The following is a 21,599-nucleotide window of genomic DNA, read 5'->3' on the forward strand; positions in this document are numbered from 1 at the left end:
CGAGAAATGTATATAAAATATAATTAGGCAAAATACCTAAAGCTTCAGAGTATTAAAGCAAACCTAAGAGGTAGCTTAAAGAGAACCTAAGAGGAACGACCTCCGATCGTTCAGCTTGGAGGCTAAAGACACAGCATGGCCTTCTCCAATTCGAAGAGACACTTGTTCGGCAGGCTGAGGCAAAAAGGCAGTCCAGGAACCAGTGAAATCTGGGAGCTGGGTAGTGGACAGAATGTATCTGCCCTCAGTGTGGAAGGGATTGCCACTCTCGAATCGGCCATTTTAGTCACCCTAGATGCTGTTTTAAGACCTCTTTCCAGAGCACGATACCATAGTCTCTTGAGACTGAAGGATGCCAATGCAAAAGAGGTAGCTAATATCAATTACAGGACCATAATTGGAACTTAATTGAGACACAAATTTCTGTCGCTAAGCAAAAGAGTTACTAAGTGAATATTGCCCCATTTTATTACCTTTCTTGCCACCATTCTTAAGTGAATCACTACTGTTGTTAAATTAGTAGATTAGTAAGGTTGTTAAGAGAAAGAACTCCCCCCCTCTCGTCTCCCAATTGGTGTATAACTGCAGCGTAAACCTAAACTTGCTTATTTAGAAGTCATTAGATTAGATTAGATTAGATTAGATTAGATTAGATTAGATTAGATTTATTGCACTTCTATACCGCCCTTCTCCCAAAAGACTCAGATAACCGGCTTATCTATAGGGCAGTGTGATTACAACTCCTTATATAACTTAAAATAGAAACAATGGCAATTGTATGTTTTTTTAAAAAAAAACAAACAAACAGCATATTAAAAATGATTACTGTATCCAACTCTTACCTTTTTGACCGAGGCGTACGTGCTCATTTTCATAAAGCTCTAAAATGTTAATAAGAATAAAACAAAACTATTAGTTCTAGGAGAATACTTGAGTTTATATATCAGGATTACTTATTTGAAAGTAATGTTCCAGGCATGTACAAAGATTCAAACGAACACGCATAATCACGTGCGTGCAAATATTTCTCAGAGGTTTTTGGTTTTTTTTTTACAGAAAATAGCAGTCCTATATTAATTGTGTTTTTTAAAAAAATCTCTAGTCAATTTATACACTGAAATGTGAAGGAAAAAGGTGTAATTCCTGTTTAATAGATTAAACATGTGCCATTTTACAGTAATAATTAAGAAGTCCCTATAGGCCAAAAGTTATGATATTTTAATTTTGTTGATTATCTTAACAAAGTTGGTCTGAAAAGCAACCCTTCTAATTGTATTGTCAGCAAGGAGCCCTTCCTATAAAATGCACAAAACAGGGAAAAGAAAGATGCAATTGTTTTCACTGTAAACCTATACATTGTCAGTCAAAAGCCTAATTCTCAATAATTGGAATTCTTTCCAAATAAGTGTTGCCTTAAATCTGTCATCCTACACATGCTTACTTGGCATTAAATCCAATTAAATAGGATTTACCTCTGAATAAAGCATTGCAGGCTTACTCATAAGATAAACATTAGGCAATAAAAGGATATTATCAGACATTAGTTAACTATAACATAAGCTCTCATTAAAATCCACCTTTTATCAGTTGAAAGATAAGTGAGATGATGTTAGGTACATCAACAAGAGTCCAAAATATCTGAACGATTAAAGCCAATGGCACAATAACTGCGTTTGTTTCTAAAACAACACAAGAGTTATTTCTTCTTGCTATTATCAAGTATCCTACTATTTTCCACAGTATTTTTTTAAACAATAATTAAGAGACGTTTCAGTAGAGTGCTATCTCTTGCACAAGAACCCAACTCGCCAAGTAAAACCATATTCAATCTTTTATGTTTATGCAGCATGCCTTTATTCGCATGTTACCCAAGCTCCTAATGCACTATAGTTTCATATTTATTATTTTATATTTATTATTTTATTGGGTTGTTGTCCAGAGTCACTTTCTGTGAGATGGGCAGGCATATAAATTTGATAAGATAGACCCATTAGTTATGATAAGAAAACAGGAAAATAATACTATAGTGCAGTGTTGGTGAACCTTTTGGCACCGAGTGGCAAAATGAGAATGCGTGCGCACATGTGAGGGAGCACCGGAAACCGGAATAGCGGCTCCCCGGCGTGCTTCCGGTTTCTGGCGTTCTCACACATGCGCTCCAGGGAGCTGCTCTTCCGGTTTCCAATGCTATTGCATACATGAAGATCAGCTGGAAGAACAACAGGCGATTGCTGGCGTGCCCAGAGAGTTGGCTCTGCGTGCCACTACTGGCACGCGTGCCATAGGTTCGCCATTACTGCTATAATGAATCAACTGATCAATTGAGGACCCAGTTTGTGGGGGCAATAAGCTGACTTTGTATAAATATACAAAAGTATGAAGGCTACTGCTTAACGCATTGTAAGCTGCCCTGAGTCTCCGGAGAAGGGTGGCATATAAATCAAATTTAAAAAAAAAAAATTGTGAAGATCATCAAGGACTGTGTTATGCGTTAAGAGTTTCTAGGCATCTGTCAAAACATGGACAAGAAGTCCATGGGAATTCTCAATCATCCAGATCATGGTTCTCCCAAAGGTGCTTTTTCAAAAGGCAACTGGCTTGAAGAGCCTTGGTGGAGCAGCGGACTAAAGCGCTGTTAAACAGCACTTAGCTGCCTGCAATTACTGCAAGTTCAAATCTCACCAGGCTCAAGGTTGACTCAGCCTTCCATCCTTTCGAGGTAGGTGAAATGAGGACTCAGATTGTGGGGGCAATAAGCTGACTTTGTATAAAAAAGAACACCGCTTTGGGGGGGGGGGGCAAAGCCCTACTAAGCAGGTATATACAAAAGTATGAAGGCTATTGCTTAATGCATTGTAAGCCGCCCCGCGTCTCCGGAAAAGGGCGGCATATAAATCCAACCAATAAAATAAATAAAATAAACTGGACTTTCTGATTTTTTTTTCTTTGAAAATGTTTCGCTTCTCATTCAAGAATCTCCTTCAAACTGAAAAGTTGAGAAGCCAAACATCTAAAGAAAAACCAGGAAGTCCAGTTGCTTCTCAAAAAAGCACCATTTGGGACGTGAAAAGTTTTTAAAGAAAAAAGAAAAAGAAAGACCTGTTGCCTTTTGAAAAGTATTTTTGGGACAAGAACCGAACTGAATTCGGGAATGATGACCAGGTAACCAGGGCTTAGCAGTCCTGAAGGATTTACTGGAAATACCACCACCACGAAAAAGAGGAAAGTATACTATGTTTGAAAACTATTCTATTACGGCCTGCTATTATAAATTAGGATCAACAAAGCATGGTATAAATAAATATATATAACGTTTGAAGAAAGGAATTTAAACAATGTTTAAAATGTACTAATTTCTAGCAAAAAAGAACCTAGCAAAATTCACTTATTTATGCCTGGTTACTCATCCCCATTATAAATAACGACCAAAAAAAGGAAATCCTAACTGGATCTGTTCTTTTTATAAATATACCTTACAAGAATCCATTTCGGAAGCAAAAACTGTATTTACTGGAAATGAAACAACCCACCTGAAGGCACATGTGCAGAATCATCAATATCCATCTGACCAGTGTTCAGGTCTAATTCGCTAAAATAATCCTTCTTGAGGGGGGAAAAAAAATAAAGACATTTTCCAAGAGGACAGGATGTGCCACCGTATGCCATATGTTGAAATCGACATTAAATATCAATATATTGCTTTAATTGGCAAGCTGTAAACACGAAGCTTAAGGCTCATGGGACCAACACTATGTAATAGTAAATTCTGTCCCTCAGAAGACCAAAATCCCGGCATCTTAGTTAAAAACTCAATATAGATGGTCCTTGATTTACAACAGTTCATTTAGTAACCATTCAGAGTTACAATAGCACTAAAAAAAAATGACATACGATCGTTTTTTTACACTTACGACCGTTGCATTGTCACAGTCACGTGATCAAAATTCAGACGCTTGGGCAACTGGCTCATATTTATGACGGAATATCCTGGGGTCACGGGATCCCCTTTTGTGACCTTCTAATGAGCAAAGTCAAGGGGAAGCCAGATTCACTTAACAACCAAGTTACGAATTTAACAACTGCAGTGATTCACTTAAGAACAAGAGTGGCAAGGAAGGTCGTAAAATGGGGCAAAGTTCACTTAACAAATGTCTCACTTAGCCACAGAAATTTTGGGCTTAATTGTGGTCGTAAGTCGAGGGCCACCTGTACAGGAAGCTGATGCTGGGCTGCAATATAGCAGTGTTGGCGAACCTTTTCGGCACCGAATGCCGAAATGGGAGCGCGTGCATGTGTACCGGAAACCGGAAGAGCACCTGCCCAGTGTGCGCATGAGCACTGGGAAAACGATCTTCCGGTTTCCATAATGCGCATGCACACCGGCCACCCGGTCTTCCGGTTTCTGGCGAGCATGCATGCGCAAAGACCAGGTGGCCAGTGTGCATGCGCATGCTGGAAATCGGAGAGCAACCATGCAGTGCGCATGCATGCGCCGGGAAGATGATGTTCCGGTTTCCAGTGCGCACATGTGCATCTGCCACCTGGTCTTCCAGTTTCTGACGCGCATGCACCCCCAAAGAGCAGCTGGCCAGCGCAAATGCGTGCACCGGAAACCAGAAATCATCTTCCCAGCGCGCACATGTGCACCAGGCGGCTGATCTTCCGGTTTCCAGCACTCCTACATGCGTGAAGACCAGCTGGCTGGTGCACCGGAACCCGGAAGGGCAATGGGCGATGGCTCGCATGCCCGGAGAGATGGCTCTGCATGCCACTTTTGACATGCGTGCCGTAGGTTCGCCATCACGGCAATATAGCAACAGCCAGCATATCCCTTAGTTACAGTTATAGGCTAGAATTTTCTTTAATGTCACTTGCGAAAAATAATCCTTTACAGGTAGGGATTTAAAATTCATGTATCAAGAATATTGACCAATTCTCATACGCAGTATTTGAATCAGAATTAGAATTTTTTATTGGCCAAGTGTGATTAAACACACAAGGAATTTGTCTCCGGTGCATAAGCTCTCAAGAGTACATGCAACAATAGTGATAGATCATTTATCATAGTTGTTGTAAAAAAATACATTCATCGTAAAACATTAGCTACAACACTTAGTGATAGTCATCGATGCTAACTAAGCAATCAACATAAATCACACTAGGATACTAAGTAAATAATATAAATCGTATGATACAAGCTGTAACAAAGTTATAGTCATGAGAAGATAAGGAGATAGGGAACAGGGAAGATGAGAATAACGATGGCAATACTGCCTTTCTAGATAGTTTGACAATGTTGTGGGAATGAGTTGCTTAGCAGAGTGATGGCACGGGGGGAAAAACTTTATAATTTTGATTCAAAGATAACCTTTGCCTCATATGCAGGATATAAACCATGACTTTTTTAGATGAATCCAGGGGTGTCAAACTCGATTTCATTGAGGGCTCCATCAGGGTTGTGTTTGACCTTGGGGGAGCCGGGGGGGGGCATGGCCGGGATGGGTGTGGCCAGCCTGACGTCACTCGTATCGGGGGCGCCTGTGGCCTGAGGGCTCTGCCAGCAAAAACGGGCTCCCGAGCTCCGTTTTCGGCAGCAACGGCCTCCTGTAACCCTCTGCCAGCAAAAAAAGGACACACACACATACACAGAGTTCTGTTTTCACTGGCAGAGGGCTGCAAAAGGCTGTTGCCGTCCTCCCGAGCTCAGTTTTTGCTGGCAGAGGCACCACGGACCAGATCTTTGCTATTTCCAGGGTGGCCACACGGGCCAGATCTAAGCACCCCGCAGGCTGGATCTGGCCCGCGGGCCTTGTGTTTGACACCCCTGAATTAATCCATTCATCCCAGCCCTGCCCCCCATTTTTTCATCCTCTGCAACAGGAGGCAAAAAATATTTCTTCCTGAAGAGTATAATTACCTCACCTCACCCTTTGTATCGTATTCATTTTCTAATAGTCTAAAGGTTTTCTGCATCTTGGACACCGCTAATTAGAATAGAATAGAATAGAATAGAATAGAATAGAATAGAATAGAATAGAATAGAATAGAATAGAATAGAATAGAATAGAATTCTTTATTGGCCAAGCGTGATTGGACACACAAGGAATTTGTCTTGGTGCATACACTCTCAGTGTACATAAAATAAAAGATACGTTCATCAAGAATCATAAGGTACAATACTTAATGATAGTCATAGGCTACAAATAAGCAATCAGGAACCATTTTTTAAAAATACATATAAAACAAATTATTTTTTATACCTATCGATTCAGGAGTTAAATCCACCGAGTTCAATGCACAGGCCTATCGTGTTAAATTAAATGGTTATTCTCTATTTTTAAAGAAGCTATAATGGATGCTTACCAGTTCAGGTATATCTTTCACATTGAGTGGGACCTGAATTAGTCCCAAGTGATTTCTAAAATTAGACACCTCGCTGGTGTCGTAATTTGGATTGCGCAGGTTCATCAGCACCTTTAACAAGAAGACTAGAAGTGACTATGCATGTCCAAGAACTAAAGTCAAACGGAAGGCCAGATTCATTTAACAACCGTGTTACTAATTTAATAAATGCAGCGTTTCACTTAACAATCGTGGCAAGAAAGGTCGTAAAATGGGGCAAAACTCACTTAACTGTCTTGCTTAGCAACAGAAATTTTGGGCTCACATGCGGTCGTTAAGTCGAGGATTATCTATAGATGATCCCCTCTCATTAAAGCTCATTTGTGAATCGAATGACTCAAAAGTTCCTTTTTCAGGAACGACAAGATTTGATTGGATAAAAAAAAAATGCATATCCAAAACTAAAACCCAATCCTTTTTTTTTTTTGCAAAAACTTACCTCAAGAAAATCTTTAGGTGCATAAACTGGCCTGAAGAGACTCAGATCTGAAATATAAAGTTAATCAACCCTAAATATTTTGAGGCTGTTTAGACTATACATTTCAGTAATAATAATTAGCAAATTTTATTATTTCAGCATCATTCTAAACATCTGTTCAAAACAATACCCAGGATTATTTCCGGAGGAGTAAATCTCATGCACAGTAATTGAAAGCACAAATGTAATAATTGAGGACAGAAAGTTTTCTTTAATGGAAAAACTAAGAATACACAAAAATATCAATAAATAATCGAGGCTGGTTTATTTTAACTCGTTTAAAATTAAAAGATAAGATACATTGGAATAATCAAGATATCTGTGCCAGGGGTGAAATCCAGCAGGTTCGGACAGGTTCTGCAGAACCGGTAGCAGAAATTTTGAGTAGTTCGGAGAACCGGCAACTACTACCTTTGGCTGGTCCCAGAGTGGGGTGGGAATGGAGATTTTGCAATATCCTTCCCCTGGAGTGGGGAGGGAATAGGGATTTTGCAGTATCCTTTCCCTGCCATGCCCACCAAGACACGTCCACCAAGCCATGCCACGCCCACCAAAGCACACCCATAGAAACGGTAGTAAAAAAATTTGAATTTCACCACTGATCTGTGCATTCTATTGAGAGATGACTTAACACAACAGAATATTTCAGAATACTTGCCCAGAACCGGAAAAAAGTTATTGATATGTGGACTATGGAACAAAGATAGAAATAGGATCTGCAGATCATTAAATCTTCTAGAAGGCCATTAAATCCTGGCTCTTTATTCGGCCCTGAGGTATAGTGGTAGATCCCGCAAAGAATTATTGAGGGATCCTGAGAGGTTGATTTAAGATACAGGGCCTTTCAGTTTTTATCGTTGTCAGACTTGAAAGACCAGATTCACACATGAAAATCCAATTCAACTGATTTATTGTTACATACCCAATCTTTTCAATGAACGGTTAGTATCTACTTGGAGTTAGATAAGGGACAACGGAATTCAAGAGGAGTTAGATTTAGTCTACTTGGGTCTATGTAGGGATTCTAGTCTGATCCTTCTTTTAAACTCCGCTCTCAGGTTCTGTCATGCCTTCTACAGTAGGGGTGTCAAACTAGATTTCTTCGAGGGCCGGGTCAACATTGTAGTTCTCCTCTAAGGGCCAGCGGGGGGGGGGAAGGGGGCAGGGAGCGGGGGGAGGGAGATGGTATGGACACCTCCTGCAGCACCCTGCCAGCCAAAACGGGGCATGGGGGGGGGCCTCGCAGGTCCTCCGTGTGGCTTGTTTTTGGCTGGCAGGGTGCTGCTGGAGGCCGGGAGGCCGAAAACAGGTCACACGGGGCCTCTGCACAGCCTGTTTTTGGCCGGCAGAGGTCCCACCGGCCAGTCCTTTGATATTTCCAGGCTAGCCCCACGGGCCAGATTTAAGCACCCTGCGGGCAAGATCTCGTTTGCGGGCCTTGAGTTTGATACCCCTATCCTACAGTTATATATCCTATTTCCCCTAAACTAAGCCCTCCCCCGAAAATAAACCCTCCCTGAAAATATTTAAACGCATACGCAGCCGGTCCCCGCCATTTCCTCTGGTTTCCTCCATGCACTCCAAAATAATAAGACCTCCCCGAAAATAAGGCCAAGTGCTTATTTTGAACCGAATGCCGAAATGGGAGCGCGCACGCACATACCGGAAACCGGAAGAGCAGCCGCCCAGTGCGCATGCATGCGTCGGGATGATGATCTTCCGGTTTCCCACATGCGCATGTGCACCAGCCACCTGGTCTTCCAGTTTCTGGTGCGCATGCGCCCCCAAAGAGCAGCTGGGGTTCAAAAGGATTTATGACAGGGTCTTATTATAATTTTATGGCTGTTCCGAGTCACAGAGAGTTGTTTTAAGATGGGTGGCCAGACCAATCTCTTAAATAAATAAATAAATAAACCCAGTGAAATGTTTTATGTGCATCAGTGAAGACTAGGGTGGATAAAAATCAATGATTTTTTTTAAAAAAATCAAAAAAATCAGATTTTTTTGATTTAAATCGGATTTTTTTGATATAAATCGGATTTTTTTGATTTTTATCGAATTTATTTTAATAAAAACTTTTGGGGTAAAAATCTATCGTAAGATAGTTTCCTATTTAAGATACATAAATAATTTAGTTTATTCAGCATGAAATGGAGCTTAGTTATGTAGCATGAGGCTGTATATTCTGCAACACTGGGACTATCGGTGAGTCAACAGTGGGTCAAAGGAGTAGCAGAGATGACAGTTGCTCTTTAAAAATTATGATTTAAATCGAGTTGATTTAAATCAAGCCTTTTTACTAGTGATTTAAATCATGATTTAAATTGTGATTTAAATCAACTCGATTTAAATCCAATCCACCCTGGTGAAGACCAGCACCAAAACCCTCCTCCCCAAATACATCCCCAGGGACTTGAGACACAATCTAAGTTCTGTCAATTCAGCCACAAAACACTTTAGAAAGGCAAGTATCCAATCACCTAATTTATTAACTCTGTATAGATGGGTTGTAACCTCATTTTTTTCCGGTTTTGTTTTTGTTGCCTGCGGTACCATAATGAGCAGTTGTATTTTAAGGGACAGTCGATTCGTAAGGAAAATTGTTAAGGGAATTTTCTCCGACAGCTTCTTAACAGGAGACAGACAAGAAAAGCACAACTTAGGTTTCTGAAAAGCTTTTGCTACCTCCAACCTTTTGGGTAGGGAGGTGTTTCCTGTCTCTCTTTTGCATAGTCTCTTCTTAAAGAAAGTTTGTGCGTGTGCACCAGAGGTGGGTTTCAGCAGGTTCTGACCAGTTCTGGAGAACTGGTAGCGGAAATTTTGAGTAGTTCGGAGAACCGGTAAATACCACCTCTGACTGGCCCCACCCCCATCTATTCTCTGCCTCCTGAGTCCCAGCTGATCAGGGGGAATTAATTTAATTTAATTTAATTTAATTTAATTTAATTTAATTTAATTTAATTTAATTTAATTTAATTTAATTTAATTTAATTTAATTTAATTTAATTTTTTAATTTAATTTAATTTAATTTAATTTAATTTAATTTAATAATTTAATTTAATTTAATTTAATTTAATTTAATTTAATTTAATTTAATTAATAAATTATTTAAATTTAATTTAATTTAATTTAATTTATATGCCGCCCGTCTCCGAAGACTCAGGGCGGCTCACAATACATTTTAAAAAATCAATATAAAAAAACATTGAAAAATTAAAAACATTAAAAACTCATTCACACCATTCATGGCCAGATCTCGCCAGGAAATGGGGATTTTGCAGTATCCTTCCCCCGGAGTAGGGTAGGAATGGAGATTTTACAGTATGCTTCCACTGCCACGCCTACCAAGCCATGGCACGCCCACCAAGCCACACCCACAGAACCGGTAGTAAAAAATTTTGAAACCCAGCATTGGTGTGCACATACGGAGTATGATTTTAATTTTCATAACGAAGGCAATACCTGGTTCATCCGTCCCCATTTCATTCCATTTATTCAACAGTTCTTTTTGCTCACTCAGCGGTCTCTGCAGGACATAAAGAAACAGGATGCAATCAACTCTAATATTGACAGGCACCTAAATATACATGAGATTATGGATAAACTTTACGTTTACAGGAAAAGCAGCTAATGAAAGTACCTTCTGTGATAACGGAATACCAAGTTCTATACACATGCTGTTTAGGCTCTTCAAAATACGTTTTTCCCAGTTTGCCTGGAGAAGAAAACATCAATCAACAGAATCAGTTTACCATCCTCCTAATTATAATTTTTCAATGGGAAGGTATTGTCTCATTTTCTCTTTCCATTTAAGTTTTAAATACCAGTATATATTATATGTATATACATACATTTCCACCTATCTATCTATCTATCTATCTATCTATCTATCTATATCTGTTGGAAAAAGCTGTTTTATATATTACATATATATATCTGTTGGAAAATAACAAATCCTACTCAACAGAGTTTTGATTGGGAAAATGACCAGGCACACACACACACACACATATCAGGATAGAGAGATAGATGATAGATAGATCTACTATCTATCATAGATAAAGAAATAGACAGATTAGAGATAAAGAAATAGAGAAATGAAGAGAGAGAGATGTGATAGATAGATAGATAGATAGATAGATAGATAGATAGATAGATAGATAGATAGATAGATCTATGTATCATCTTTTATCTATCTTATCTAGGTAGATAGGTAGGTAGGTAGGTAGGTAGGTAGATAAGAAAGAAAGAAAGAAAGAAAGAAAGAAAGAAAGAAAGAAAGAAAGAAAGAAAGAAAGAAAGATGATAGATAGATAGATAGATAGATAGATAGATAGATAGATAGATAGATAGATAGATAGATAGATCTATGTATCATCTATTATCTATCTTATCTAGGTAGGTAGGTAGGTAGGTAGGTAATAAGATAGATAGATGATAGATAGATAGATAGATAGATAGATAGATAGATAGATAGACAGATGATAGAGATAAACAGACTGATATGTCTGTCTGTCTGTCTATCTATCTATCTATCTATCTATCCATCCATCTACTATCTATCATAGAGAAATAGGCAGATTAGAGATAAAGAAATAGAGAAATGAAGAAAGAGAGAGAGATGTGATAGATAGATAGATAGATAGATAGATAGATAGATAGACTGATAGATTGACTGATAGAATAGGATAGATAGATACTGTAGATAGATCTATGTATCATCTATTATCTATCATAGATAGATAGATAGATAGATAGATAGATAGATAGATAGATGATAGATAGACAGACAGACAGATAGATAGATAGATAATCAATAGCTACATGTTTCCTCTCTGAAAGAAAACAGTTAGAAGATAGATAGGATAGAATAGAATTCTTTATTAGCCAAGTGTGATTGGACACACAAAGAATTTGTCTTCGGTGCATCAGCTCTCAGTGTACATACAAGCCACAATAATAAATCATGATTATAATCATCATAAAAATACATTCATCCTAAGTCATAAGATACAACACTTAGTGAGAGTCTACTAACTAAGCAATCAACATAAATCATACTAGGAAACTAAATAAAACAATATAAATCATAAATAATGGAATAGTTTCCATTACTGTATTTGGGGGTGGGCGGGGGAAACAGCCCTATCTGTTTATCTTCCATTTGAGAATTACTTTTCCTGCAATTCCTCAGTTTTTAAAAAGAACAGTCTAGAGAACAATGTTACACCTATGTAATATATAACAATCTGACATGAGTGTTTCAATGTATCATATGAAGCTCGGTAATAAAAATGGGAGAATGTAATGGAACTGTCACACATCAATTCATCAGAGGACAATTTATTACTCACCCCAGGTAACACTTTTTTACTTTTACTTTACTTTTGTTTGATTTATATACCGCCCTACTCCTGAAGAACTCAGGGCGGTGAACAGCCAACAATAAAATACATACATACAAAATTTAAAAAGCAGAAATAAAATCGAATTAAATAGTTTGGCCCGGACAGATTAAAACCCCAATCAATTTAAAACAAATTTAAACTTTTGAGTATTAAAAATATTAAAATATTAAAATTGTTTAAAAAGAGGGAGAAAGTTAGGCCAGGCCCGCCTGGTGAAATAAAAAGGTCTTTAGAGCGCAGCGGAAGGTGCGCAGATCCGGGATCCTCCGTATCTCCAGGGGGAGCTCATTCCAGATAGTATGTGCCCCCACAGAGAAGGCTCTCCCCCTGGAGGCCGCCAGTCGACATTGTTTGGCCGACGGCACCCGGAGGAGCCCCTCTCTATGAGAGCGTACCGGCCGGTGGGAGGCTATTGGTGGTAGTAGGCGGTCCCGCAAGTACTGTGCACTGTGCATCTACATTTATGGACCACTAATTTATTTTTCTGTATCCAGCAAACTCGGGCAAAACCCCTTCCTTATATTTTTGGGGTGGGAAGGAAATTCAAACATGGCATTTACAGAACTGCAATTAACCCAACCCAACCCAGCTGGTCCAGAATGCAGCAGCGCGGGTAGTGATGGGAGCAACATGGCACTCCCATGTAACACCGCTCCTGCGCGAGCTGCACTGGCTCCCGGTGGTCTTCCGGGTGCGCTTCAAGGTGTTGGTTATCACCTTTAAAGCGCTCCATGGCATAGGGCCTAGCTATCTCCGAGACCGCCTGCTGCTACCGATGACCTCCCATCGACCCGTGCGCTCCCACAGAGAGGGCCTCCTCAGGGTGCCATCAGCCAAACAATGTAGGCTGGTGGCCCCCAGGGGGAGGGCCTTCTCTGTGGGGGCTCCCACTCTCTGGAATCAGTTGCCCCCGGAGATAAGAAGAATCCAGGACCTCAATGCCTTCCGTCGTTCCCTGAAAACCTATCTTTTTCAGCAAGCCGGGTTGGCTTAAGAAGAAATTTTTAAAATTTTTAAATTCTTTTAATTAGTCTGTGATTCTTAACTTTCGGGCCAAAATTATATATATTTTTAAATGTTTTAATATTTGTATTCTATGTTTTTTATCTTGGCTGTACACCGCCCTGAGTCCTCAGGGAGAAGGGCGGTATATAAATTGGAAATTAAATTAAATTAAATTAAAATTTAGAGTACAAAGTGATATATTTTATATGTTTAGTGCTTTAATATAATATAATATAATATAATATAATATAATATAATATAATATAATATAATATAATATAATATAATATGGGTATGATACTATACCCATACAGGGGTGAAATGCAGCAGGTTCTGACAGGTTCTGGAGAACCGGTAGCGGAAATTTTGAGTAGTTCGGAGAACCAGCAAATACCACCTCTGGCTGGCCCCAGAGTGGGGTGGGAATGGAGATTTTGCAATATCCTTCCCCCAGGAGTGGGGTGGGAATGGAGATTTTGCAGTATCCTTCCCCAGGAGTAGGGAGGGAATGGAGATTTTGCAGTATCCTTCCCCTGGAGTGGGGTGGGAATGGAGATTTTGCAGTATCCTTTCCCTGGAGTGGGAAGGGAATGGAAATTTTGCAATATCCTTCCCCTGGAGTGGGGTGGAAATGGAGATTTTGCAGTATCCTTCCCCTGCCACACCCACCAAGCCACACCACGCCCACCAAATGTACACAGAACAGGTAGTTTAAAAAAAATTGAATTTCACCACTGGTGGAGACTAATTTTTCATGTGTTCACTGAATATGTTGACGCAGTGTTTGTTTGTTTGTTTCATTTTAACTGTCTACAAAAGAACAGAAACGTCTTAAGCTTCTTTTATTGCCAATCATCTTCAAATATTTATGCTCAGACATACTGAATGGCCGATATTATCACATCTACTCTAGTAAGAGCTTAAGTGGAAAGTTTCAACTTGTCCAAATTGTCCTGTCTACGAAATGATATTAATTGATTAGCATTTTATGCACATCTTTTTCAAACTCCTGTACACCGCTTTTCAACACTACCTTAATAATACATTTTTCACTCTCAGATGTGACTTATCATCATCGCCTTTTAACAACCCCATAATCCCTTGCGGGATGGAGTCTGGGCAACTGAATGGAGCGCTAGCAGAGTGTTTTAATGGCCAGATGCCCTTCCTGTCACCAATGCGGAGTTTTGTTCAGCAGATATATTCTCAGTGTGCCCAGAGAGAGAAATATCTGCCTCTACCTAGGATTGAACTCACAGCCTCCTGATTGTGAGGCAAGAGCTTCACCTCTAGGCCACCGCACCACTCCCAGATATGATTGTATGCTGCCATGATAAAAATATAAGAGGTAAATTTTTGTATAATGCCGTAGTATCTGACTGCTGACACTCAACTGAGCCTTTAATTCATTCAACTGAGCATTTAATTTAATGTAAGCCTTGGTTGGGTTAATTAGTAACACGAAGAAGGTTAAAGTCACAAGAATTTCAGCACTGATTTATTTCACAGATGTATATGGCTGCCCATCCCGAACAGATGACTCTGGGCAACTAACAATGTTTCCAAATGGGATTCCTATATACAGGTAGTCCTCGACTTACAACAGTTCATTTAGTGACCGCTCAAAGTTAACAACGGCACTGCAAAAAGTGACTTACGACCGTTTTTTCACACTTATGCCGCTGCAGCATCCCCATGGTCACGTGATCAAAATGCAGGCACTTGGCTATCGATTCATATTTACGATGGTTGCAGTGCCCCAGGATCATGTGATCACTTTTGGACAAGCCAAGCCAACGGGGCAGCCCGTTTCACTTAACAACCACGTGACTAACTAAACCACTACGGTGATTCACTTAACAACCGTGCCAAGAAAGGTCATAAAATGGGGCAAAATTCACTTGACAAATGTCTCACTTAATAACATAAATTTTGGGCTCAATTGTGGTCGTAGGTATAGGCAAGGAAGCACAGGGAGTATGCCACTTTTTTCAGTGTTGTAACTTTGAATGATCACTAAATGAATTATTGTAAATCAAGGACTACCTGTAGTTCTTTTAAAAGGGGATGGGGGGCTTGCTTATTTTGTGAAAGGTGCACAGTCTGCCTTTGTTGATTGTTTGGGAATGGCTACTACATATCTTATGGGTCTGAAAACCGGATTTTATATATAACATGGCTGCTTGAGATTGGTGACACTCAATTCAGCACAAATGCTTTTATTATTTTATTTTATTATTATTTTATTTTATTTATTATTTCATTTCATTATTTCATTTTATTTTATTTTATTATTTCATTTCATTTTATTTTATTTATTTCATTTCATTTCATTTCATTATTTTATTATTTTATTTTATTTTATTTTATTTTATTTTATTTTATTATTTTATTTTATTTTATTTTATTATTTCATTTCATTTCATTTTATTTTATTTATTTCATTTCATTTCATTTCATTATTTTATTATTTTATTATTTTATTATTTTATTTTATTTTATTTTATTTTATTTTATTTTATTTTATTTTATTTTATTTTATTTTATTTTATTTTATTTTATTTTATTCATTTATTCATTCTGTTTGTCACCTATCTGCTCAGAAGCGACTCTGGCCAGCATACAGCTTTAAAAGCAATAAAACCATTAAAAAATAAACATTTCTAAAAACGATGCAAATAGAGTTAAAATCCAGGTGAAGTTGCAATTAACAGATGTGGAGAGAGGGAGGTAGCAGGATGTAGGATTTTCTCTTAAAATTCATCTTGTCATTGTTCCTATCACCCATCTCCTCCCGCTTATGACTGTATGACTGTAACCTTGTTGCTTGTGTCCTTACGATTTATATTGACTGTTTCCTAATATGATTTGATTGCTTATTTGTACCCTATGACTATCATTAAGTGTTGTACCTTATGATTCTTGACAAATGTATCTTTTCTTTTATGTACACCGAGAGCTTATGCATTAAGACAAATTCCTTGTGTGTCCAATGACACTTGACCAATAAAGAATTCTATTCTATTCTATTCTATTCTATTCTATTCTATTCTATTCTATTCTATTCTATTCTATTCTATTCTATTCTATTCTATCAACCACATCCAGTGTGATACTCCCCCATTGGGGACCCAAGCCAACTGGCAGAGTCAGGTCAAATACTTAGCATGTATCCATATTTGAGCATGTGCAGTAAAATTTAATCACACCAAACCTGAGCTTTTCTCATGTAAGCCAAAGGTTCCTTGATGTGTTCAGGAGGCACTGATGGAGAACAAGGTAAAGGAAACCTAAAAGGAAAAAAAAAAATAGGTATGATTTTAGTGCCAGTACTATTTAAACCCACTTTTCTAAATAAATCTTTAGAAATCATAATTTTCTTAGAGATACTAAATTTTCAGGCACAATATACAGCACTAGCACTTATATACCGCTTTACAGTGCTTTATAGCCCTCTCTAAGCAGTTTACAGTCAGCCTATTGCCCCCAACAATTTGGTTCTTCATCTTACCGACCTCAGAAGGATGAAAGGCTGAGTCAACCTTGAGCCGGTTAAGAATCGAACTGCTGGCAGTCGGCAGAATTAGCCTGCAATACTCATTCTAACCACTGCGCCACCACGGCTCTCAATACATGGGGTTATGGTCAATCTATGGCCTTGTGAAATATTGCTAGAGGCACTTATGTTTCACCTGGTGGCAATAAGGCAGGATAAAATTGAAGAGAAATATTGAGGACTGATAATCGCTTCGAAGACTTAACATCGGATAATTCATTTTTTGTTCCCTGCTAACTTCCCACAAGCAAGGCCAAAGGGGAAGCCTGCAAGAAGTCAGAAATCACAGCCATATTAAGTCCTCGCTTAATCACCCAAATGAACCTGTTAGGAGGTACTAATAGGTTCAACCCAGAATGAGTTGCATTAGAAACAAATGCCATACAGGTAGTCCTTGACATATGACCAGTTGGTTAATGATCATTCGAAGTTACAATGGCACTGACAAAAGTAATTTATGGCCAGTTTTCACACTTATGACCATTGCAGCATCCCCATGGTCACGTGATCAAGATTCGGACTCTTGGCAACTGGCATGCATTTATGACAGTTGCACTGTCCTGCGGTCATGTGATTGCCATCTGTAACCTTCCCAGGTGGCTTCCGACAAACAAAATCAATGGGGAAGCCATTGATTCATTTAACAACTGCATGATTCATTTAGCAACTGCAGTGATTTGCTTAACAACCGTGGCATAAAAGGTCATAAAGTGGGGCACAGCTCACTTAAATAATGGGAATTTGGAGCTCAACTGTGGTTGTTAAGTCGAGGACTACATGTATGCCAGGGTTTCCCGAGCTGTGAAATAGTATTTCTCACTTGGAGAAGTACAGACAGAATCCATGGGAGAAGTGGAGAATATTTTAGTTCCACTTCGTTCCAAGAAATCCATCTGTCCCACAGTTTTACTGAATTGTTTTTTAATTGTTCATTTGTCTTCATTTTGGTGCTTGGGTTTGTAGGGAAGGTTGCAACAGTAAGATTACACTAAAGGAAATGCGATGGCCACATTTTAGGGACCTTTGAGTTAAGCAACACTGCGTGCAAACATGAAGCAAAAGTTATACCAACACCGAGACAAAAACAAAACTCACATACTGATTTCTCTATAAACAGCATTGTGCAGCTTCTTTTCCCAACCTGGAAAAATAAGAGTTTAAAAAAAAAAAAAGAACCTGAAGATTAGAAAAACTCATAATTGGGACGTTTAAAAACTTGAGAATAACGGGATGGGGTAGGAAAGAGAATTGTTTGGTATTAAAAGCACATGAAAGCACAGAACTTAATTCATCCATTCCTAATTTTGTTTAAAACAGAGGTGTCAAAGTCAAGGCCCGCGGAACCGATCCGGCCCGTGGGGTGTTTAGATCTGGCCCACGGGGCTGCCATGGAAACGGTGAAGGAATGGCCCGCAGTGCCTTTGCTAGAAAAAACGGAGCTCGGGAGGGCTGCATGCGTTTTTGCTGGCAGAGGGCTGCCGAAAGTCTTTGTAGCCAAAAACGGAAATTGGGAGCCTGTTTTCGCTGGCAGAGCACTTGGGCCACCATAGCAGTAGAGTCCAAGCCAAAATGATTGTTGTTGTTCAGTTGTTAAATTGCGTCCGACTCGCGCCGGCCCCATGGACCAAAGCACGCCAGGCTCCTTCGTCCTCCACTGATTCCTGGAATTTGACCGAATTCATGTGCATTGCGTGATGACAGTGATAAAAGCAAGGAAGAGATTTTAAAAAGGTTGCACAGAAGATTCGCGCAATAACAGCTTGGACCTCATGCTTGTCAGCGGAGAGTAAAGATACATCTTTATAAGCTGCTACAGTTAATGTATTTATTAGTCTGTTGAAAATTAACCTGAAGTAGATGGACCATATCTAAGATCCAGCACTTAACTTACTCAAAGCAAAAATCTTAAAATGTAATGAATTAAAAAACACAAACCTGATGTCTTCAGAAATTCCTTAATATCTTCCTTTAGGGATTGTAGCTTAATCTCTGGATTGTGTAAACTGAGCTAACAAAGAAAGATAAACACGACAGAAGTGTCAGCGTTGTTTAAAAATCACGAGAGTCAATATTTAATTAGGAAAAGCCCAAAAATTTAAATTGAAAACCAAAACACTATTTTAAATTTTCTTGGGGTATATCAGGTGCACAAACTAACAAATTATGTTTTATGGATCACTCACTTTTGAAAGTTAGCTTGACAAATGCCAAATTGCTTGTCAGAAGGTCGTGAAAGCGCATTGTCAGGTTTCGATGTCATCTCAAATAAATTGCACTCCCAAACAATTAATCTTTGCTGAAATATTCCATTTATTGAGTACGACAGATCTGGCCCCGATTTCGTTGTAGCCGATACTAACCCGCTGACCCCCAAACCCTTCCCTTTCCGTTCCCCAATTCTCATCTTCTCATTGGCCATCTTCCAAGTCAGTCTCCCCAGCTTCTGACCTCACCCCACAGGAATGTCTCCCCTCCCCTCCCATCTCCTAGGGGATATTATCTACAGAGAAAATAAGTAGGTGAAATGTCAAGCCTCGTCTTTTTATGGCAGCATCAGAATGCTGACACGCATCACATGACCCAGGGACACTGCAACTGTCATAAATATGAGTCAATTGCCAAGCGTCTGAATTTTGATCCCATGACCATGGGGAGACTGCAACAGTTGTAAGCGTGAAAAACAATGTTAAGTCACTTTTTTCAGGGCCACCCGTTGTAACTTTCAAACTGTCACTAAATGAATGGTTGTAAAACGAGGATTACCTTACAAGGTGTGTGCGCATGTCAGTATTAACGGGCCAAAACAAGTACTCTGACTTTTATCAGAGGAGATTTGTGAAGGAAAAACAGAAATGGACAAACAACATAGACATTACAAAAAAAAAATCTGGAGTTTCATCTTTCAGGGATGCAATTTCTCAACGTTAATTTCCTCGCTTCTAGAAGTTGGCTAGTGCTAAATTACGACTGAGTAAATTGTATGGATAATGTTACAAATCTACATTAGAAGTTATAAAACATTAACACATCAACTTTGATTTTCTGATGAAATTATGTATCTTATTTCAGATAACAATTCCGGAATAGAAGATAGAAGTGCATGGTGTACTTGGGGAAAAAAACAGCTTGTGGTTCAAATGAGAAAAAAAAAAAATTGTTTTTTAAAGAAAATCCTCAATTGTGATTATTCTCTATAATTTAATAGAGAAATTGTAGAAATACAATTTATGTCACAACAGTAAGAAAATACTTCCTTGCCAGGTACTTCTTTTACATTTTTTCTTTACACACACACAGACAGATATAGATATGACAGACAGACAGACAGACAGATAGATACTATCTCTATATTTGTATGTATATAAATAAAAGTTTGTATGTTTTTAGATCCTTGATGCTTTTTTAATGGTTGTACCCCTCTCTTCTTATGCTGGTCTATAAAAATCTAATTAATTCAATATATTAAATGCATTATTATCTATTTCAAATAGACTAATGTATTTACACATCTTAAAAATGAAATATGGTAAAATTAACACTAAGGAAAAATAAATATGTCTTTGTTTTATACTTTCAAAAAATAAATACCAAACAAAACTGGCTTTTGAGAAACTTTTGATGTTATTCATTTTCAGCATAATTTTGAAGATATACAGTAAACAGCTTGAAGCTCTGTAAGAATAAGCAGGCATTGCTAGCTGTCCTTCCTAACAATCTGCATGAATGCACTGAGACAATACTGCCATATAGTAAGTCTTAATTCAGATAGTAAGTGGCAGTACGTTTCTGCAATATTAGACTTTCTGAATCTGGAAACACATCAACGCTTAGGATTATTGTAGAAACATTAGAAACATTTAAGTGGCCATTTCTAAATATTCTATAGAATATTAATATTTATATAGTCTATAAAATATTTAGAATTCTGAACAATCTATAAGACTCGGGCACAACGCAAGCTGGTAAATAGTATTTCAGCCCTTTTCATACCAAAAAATATACTGCAGCCTAAGCTCCTGTGTGTTTACTCAGAAAGTATTATTCCCATGCTAATTCTAGGATATATCTTATCATAATGCATCTTATAAAAATATGGGCCTACACTAAGAAGCAGAGTTGGCTCAAACAAATCATGATTTGAACAAAACACTTTCTAAGGGAGTTGGTCTTTCCTGTGAAAAATGAAAGACCCCTTACATCCATCTCTTCTAATTTTGATACCATCCTGAACCTTGCATCTTATAGATAACCAGCTGGAAATAGTCAAGTAGAAGAAAAAGACAGAAGTACATTATCTTGAGAGTACCAACTATAGGTATCCACAAGGTGGGCTGTTGGGTGTTCGCAAGGGTTCAGGAGAACCTCTAGTTAAGTTCTGTACAGTTTGGAGAACCCCCAAATGCTACAACGGTTTAAATGTGAAAAATGGTCGTAAGTCACTTTTCTCAATGACATCGTAACTTTGAACAGTCACTAAATAAACTCTTGTAAGTTGAGGACTACCTGTACTGCAATGGATAAATTGGGAGGAAATGATATTATTGTTAACATTGACAAACTTATCACTGACAATCTTGTGATTTCGAAGAAAGCTTTGACCAAAAGCTCTGGGCAGGAAGACCACAAAAATAATGAATCATATCCTTCCTTCATGCAGGCTAGATAGTTAATTTTTAATGTTAATCACTGCAGGATCTAAACTGTTCCAAGTAAAGCTGCCTTTTGCAATTGACTGATGGTGATTATTGT

At 38.5% G+C, this 21,599-nt stretch overlaps 1 protein-coding gene across 1 annotated transcript in view; it reads right to left on the minus strand.

The window, feature by feature from the left end:
* TBC1D19 (TBC1 domain family member 19) overlaps nt 1-21,599 on the minus strand; it is a 68,230-nt gene that overhangs the window by 43,596 nt on the left and 3,035 nt on the right. The window contains exons 2-10 of the mRNA XM_070948336.1: nt 18,786-18,858; nt 17,946-17,991; nt 16,509-16,584; nt 10,522-10,596; nt 10,344-10,407; nt 6,842-6,888; nt 6,364-6,474; nt 3,531-3,603; nt 843-881 (exon numbers count right to left, since the gene is read on the minus strand). Coding sequence (XP_070804437.1) covers nt 843-881; nt 3,531-3,603; nt 6,364-6,474; nt 6,842-6,888; nt 10,344-10,407; nt 10,522-10,596; nt 16,509-16,584; nt 17,946-17,991; nt 18,786-18,858 — 604 coding nt within the window. The remainder of the gene's footprint in view (nt 1-842; nt 882-3,530; nt 3,604-6,363; nt 6,475-6,841; nt 6,889-10,343; nt 10,408-10,521; nt 10,597-16,508; nt 16,585-17,945; nt 17,992-18,785; nt 18,859-21,599) is intronic.

This window comes from Pituophis catenifer, unplaced genomic scaffold, assembly GCF_029215685.1.
Source record: "Pituophis catenifer annectens isolate HBS135680 unplaced genomic scaffold, rPitCat1.0.hap2 SCAF_8, whole genome shotgun sequence".
NCBI lineage: Eukaryota > Metazoa > Chordata > Lepidosauria > Squamata > Colubridae > Pituophis > Pituophis catenifer.